This window comes from Populus trichocarpa, chromosome 1 (genome assembly GCF_000002775.5).
Source record: "Populus trichocarpa isolate Nisqually-1 chromosome 1, P.trichocarpa_v4.1, whole genome shotgun sequence".
Taxonomy (NCBI): Eukaryota; Viridiplantae; Streptophyta; class Magnoliopsida; order Malpighiales; family Salicaceae; genus Populus; species Populus trichocarpa.
In genome coordinates, this window is record NC_037285.2 from 31,315,135 (window position 1) to 31,319,788 (window position 4,654).

At 36.8% G+C, this 4,654-nt stretch overlaps 2 protein-coding genes across 2 annotated transcripts; both read right to left on the bottom strand.

Annotated features, from left to right (window-relative positions):
• Positions 1 to 263: 263 nt before the first annotated feature.
• LOC18095192 (scopoletin glucosyltransferase) lies at positions 264 to 2,152 on the bottom strand. Its single transcript, XM_006369693.3, has one exon. The coding sequence runs from the start codon at positions 2,003 to 2,005 to the stop codon at positions 548 to 550; it is 1,458 nt and encodes a 485-aa protein (XP_006369755.2). The 5' UTR covers positions 2,006 to 2,152; the 3' UTR covers positions 264 to 547.
• Positions 2,153 to 2,938: 786 nt separating this feature from the next.
• On the bottom strand, positions 2,939 to 3,970 carry LOC18095193 (UDP-glucosyl transferase 73B2). The gene has a single exon (XM_006369694.3). The coding sequence runs from the start codon at positions 3,947 to 3,949 to the stop codon at positions 3,356 to 3,358; it is 594 nt and encodes a 197-aa protein (XP_006369756.2). The 5' UTR covers positions 3,950 to 3,970; the 3' UTR covers positions 2,939 to 3,355.
• Positions 3,971 to 4,654: the final 684 nt, after the last annotated feature.

Sequence of the window (4,654 nt, forward strand, 5' to 3'; positions counted from 1 at the left end):
CACGCTCAACCCCATGTCGATTTTCTTAATATAATAATATGTGTTACAAATATTATTATTTCTCTTATAATTCAAAGTGTTCAAATAAAAAATATTATTATTTGTATTATAAATATTATTATTTTTATTATAACTCAAAGTGTTGATATAAAAAATATTATTATTTGTATTATAATCATCCTTGGAATTTTTAATATGATTATTTATGTGATAAATATTAGTATTTTTATTATAATTTTTAATATTCATATAAAAAAATAATATTATTTGTGATATAAATATTATTATTTTTATTATAATTAATATTATTAATAAGTTCTTGCAAGGTGCAGGACCAATTCGGTATTTGTATCTTGCTGGGTGCAAAACCCAAAATACCTCTAGGTACTCATATCTCTAGGACCCACAATTGCGCTTTGAATCGAGAGGTCAACTGCCATAAACACTCTCTATACTATTTATTTATTCCTTACATTTCATAAAAAAAAAAATTATTCACCCGCTGTGAAGCGCCGGCTATAATACCATTCCTCTTGTCTGCCTTGTTTCAGGGGCGACGCCACCTCAGCTCTTCAATCAAAGCATTGAAATCAGAGTAAGAAGATCCACCTTCTTCGACAGCTTTCCTGGCCGTTTCTCCTAGCTTCTTTGCTCTGCTCCTCATTTCCTCTGCCTCTTCACCCACCATAATTTGAGTGATTGTCTTCTCTACAGCTTCACTTTTAACATGATCTCCATGCACTCTAAACCATTCCTTAACTCCAACACCGACTCCAGTTTTCAAAACATCAGTCACCAACTTTTCATTATAGAATTGCTCAGCAAATATTGGCCATGTAACCATTGGTTTCCCTGCAGTTATGCCTTCAAGAGTTGAGTTCCATCCACAATGAGTCACAAATGCCCCTATTGCTTCATGATCAAGAATCAAAACTTGGGGTGCCCATCCTCTGATAATTAGTCCCACGCCTTCCATTCTTTCCTCAAATCCTTCAGGTAACCAATCTTCCTTGTCTTCTTGACCCTTTTTGTTTCTTCTAACTACCCAGATAAACTGCTGACCAGAAGCTTCGAGACCTGCTGCAATCTCCTTAAGCTGAGAGTCACTGAAGTTGGTCGTGCTTCCAAAGCAAATATAAACAACTGAATTTGGTTTCTTTGAGTCGAGCCACTTCAAACACTCATGGTGATCAATTGAGGTTTCTTTTCCTCTTCCTGCTTTATCTTCAGTGTCTCTATTGCATAGTGAAACCGGGCCTACATTCCAAGCCCTTCTGCCCAAGACCTTCTTGTAGTAATCAGCGTAAGCTGGCTCAAGCTCATAAAAGCTGTTGACAACAACACCAAAGCTCCTCAATTCTGCTTCTTTAGATGCTTTCAAGAACTTGCTAAAGTCATTTTCAACATTTTCTCTTACATCATCTGGCAGTTGCTTCTTTGTCAACTTTATATCACCAGGAAGATCAGGCACCACGAATGGTTCGGAATCTGATGAAACTTTCTTGTGTGGCTCATAAAGCCTCACACATTCTGAAGCACTTAAAGCAAAGTTACTAGTGCCATGAAACACTAGCCTCGGAATTCCAAATTTGGCAGCAGCATCAGTAGCCCAGGGAAAGAACACATCAGCAACAATGCAATCAGGGTGGCATTCTTGTAGCACCTTCTCAAAGGGTTCTTGAAGAAAGGTTGTGGCCTTGATAAACTTTATGGTCATTTCCCTTGCATTTTCGCTGAAAATGAAGGCATCTGTATTTTCATATCCTTCAGGCAAACCTGCCTCTGCCGCAGGGAATTTGATGGTTAAGATATTAATATCAAAACCCAACTCTTTGGTTTTTTGGATTGTTTTCGAAAAGAAAGGCGCGTTTAGAGGAGTGGTGATGATAGTTGTCTTTATGCCTCGAGAAGCAAAAAGCTTGGCCATGTCCACGGATGGTATCATGTGGCCATGAGCGAAGAAGGGTAAGAAGAAAATGTGCAATTGGTGACCCAAACTACCCATCTGGCCTTGTAGGATAAAAAAAGAACTGAACTGAATTTGTCAGTGAAAGATGGGAGTGACGATGAAGATGAAGAAAAGCTTGTGTTGATTTTGTTTTTCTATGCTTATGGACCGAATATCTTCCTGGACATGAATTGGTATTTATAAACAGACAGGTCTAGGCATCTGAGATTTTGATGCAAGAGTCTTCTTTAACTAGCTAGATTTTTCTACACACACGTCATTGCTCCTGTCACAAAGTAATCAATTCTAGAAGAACGTACTGGGAAAGTGTGAACAGGTAATCTGAACTTTTGATCCGCACAAAACAAATTTCCTTAAAAGTTAAAAGTGGCAAGAGAGTTACGGCAAAATTAAGAGAATAACAACGTCCACTACTGCATTATATTTTTTTTCACTTTTTTTTTCTTTGTTTATTACATAATAAGGATAATAATTTAATCCATTCAAGATGGTTATCGATCCCGAACCAAACATATATATATATATATATATATATATATATATCATTTAATTTATATTAAATAATTAATTATTTGAATCTAAAAACATGATCCAAAGTAAAATAAGAATATGTTCCTACTAGAACAAATTATATTTAATGATTGCCCAATTCCGTGATTAATAGCTCCCAGTATTGCACCTGCATGCGTAGAACACTCTAGACGACTTCTTTATGATGACATACGCTCTTACATCACGACCCTAAGTAGAAGACAAAAGAGTGATACACTCAAGACGACTTCTTGATTCCTGAAGGCGGTGGAGGCTTGAAGCCTTGAACTAGTAATACATTCATGAATGTGTGAGCTCCAATGATGCTCGAACACAATTTCACTTTTTTCCTACCCTAGAATTACTTGGCAAATAAGCTTTATATATATATATCAGGAGATCAATGCGGTAGAAAATCACTTTTGACGGACCTCCAAATTTCAGGATGCATAATTTTGACGCTTTTAAAAAATTGGAGTACAAAATACAAAACTTTATACAGCAGCAGCAGTAAGCAGGTATTTTTTATTTAAAAATATATCAAGATATGTTTTTCTGTTATGTATTCGGGAGCTTCTTCAACCTCTGCTTCGCTTTATAACCAAGCTTTGTGAGCAGAGAATGGCTTATTCACACTGCACCAAATTTCACTGAAGCATGCAGTTTGTTTCCATACAAGAAGCGCTGGATGAGAGCTGGCGATCAACCATAAAAGAAAGAGATTAAGGGAGATGGTAAGGGTTCAAAGCATGTAATAATTCATCAGCAGCATGCGCTCTCCTCTCTCACTAAACAACATTCTATAAAATCAAGTTCCCTGTAAAAATCTGAAATCTTCCTACTGCTTGCTTGTTTTCAGTGGCGCCTGCCTCTTAATTCTTCAATTAGAGCATTCAAATTAGAGTAAGATGAACCATCTTCTTCGATAGCCCTCTTTGCCATTCCTCCAAGGGCCTCAACTCTGCTTCTCATTTCCTTTGCTTCTTCACCTGTCATGATTCGAGTTACGGCCTTTTCTACGGCTCCACTCGTAATTTTATCCCCGTATACTGTAACCCAATGTTGAACACCAACAGCCACACCAATTTTTAGCACGTCAGTCACCAGCTTCTCATTAAAGAATTGCTCTGCGGAAACTGGCCATGTTACCATTGGCTTCCCGGCAGCTATGCCTTCAATGGTCGAATTCCACCCGCAATGAGTCACAAACCCCCCTATAGCTTCGTGATCGAGAATCACTACTTGTGGCGCCCATCCTCTTATAATCAGTCCCTTGCTTTCCATTCTTTTCTCAAATCCCTCAGGCAACCATTCCTCTTTATCTCTAGCTTTCTTGTCTTTCCTGACAACCCAAATAAACTGCTGCCCTGAAGCTTCAAGAGCTATTACAATCTGAAAGTTTTTTAAGTTTTTATTTATAATGAAAGGAATAGATTGTATATCGTTCATATCCCGAAGCGGCAAAGACCTATTTTCTTATTGCTTGAAATTTGAAAATCTTTACAAATATACAGAAACAAAAGAAACTAAAATGATAACTTATAGCAACATATCATGCTGCACAAACTAACAGATTAATAAACTTATGGAGACTAGAACAACTCTTTATTATTGCAGAAAAATCATAACAGAAAAAACAGAGTTTTTGACAGCAATTTAAAGCAAACTTCAACACTCCTCCTTGCTTTAAAAGCTGCAAACTCCTATCATTTATCTTAGAAACTTAAAGCAAACAAATCAACTAATTGATCTTCAGACTTGCAATAAATCAACTTAACATCACCATTTCTTTGCACCTCACGTAAAAAATAAAGTTTGATGTTAAAGTGTTTGGTTTTTCCATAAAACACTGGATTGTGAGAGATTGTTATGGCTGCTTGATTGCCAACTGAGATCTCTGTTGCTTCTTCTTCCTCCATGTGTAAATCAAGTAAAATCTTCTGAAGCCATAGTGCTTAATTTATTGCTGTTATGGTTGCAATAAACTCTGCCTCTGCAGTAGATTGTGCTACAATATCTTGCTTCTTGGATGACCACGAAAATATTGTTGATCCTAGATTGAAATAAAATTCAGAAGTGTTTTTTCCTGTCATCAATGAATCCACCCCAATCACTAATTCAGAAGTGTTTGTTCCTGTCATCAATGAATCCACC

Bases quoted from the DNA above. Each gene is read 5' to 3' on its own strand.
- LOC18095192 (XM_006369693.3), bottom strand. From the start codon at position 2,005: ATGGGTAGTTTGGGTCACCAATTGCACATTTTCTTCTTACCCTTCTTC.
- LOC18095193 (XM_006369694.3), bottom strand. From the start codon at position 3,949: ATGAACGATATACAATCTATTCCTTTCATTATAAATAAAAACTTAAAA.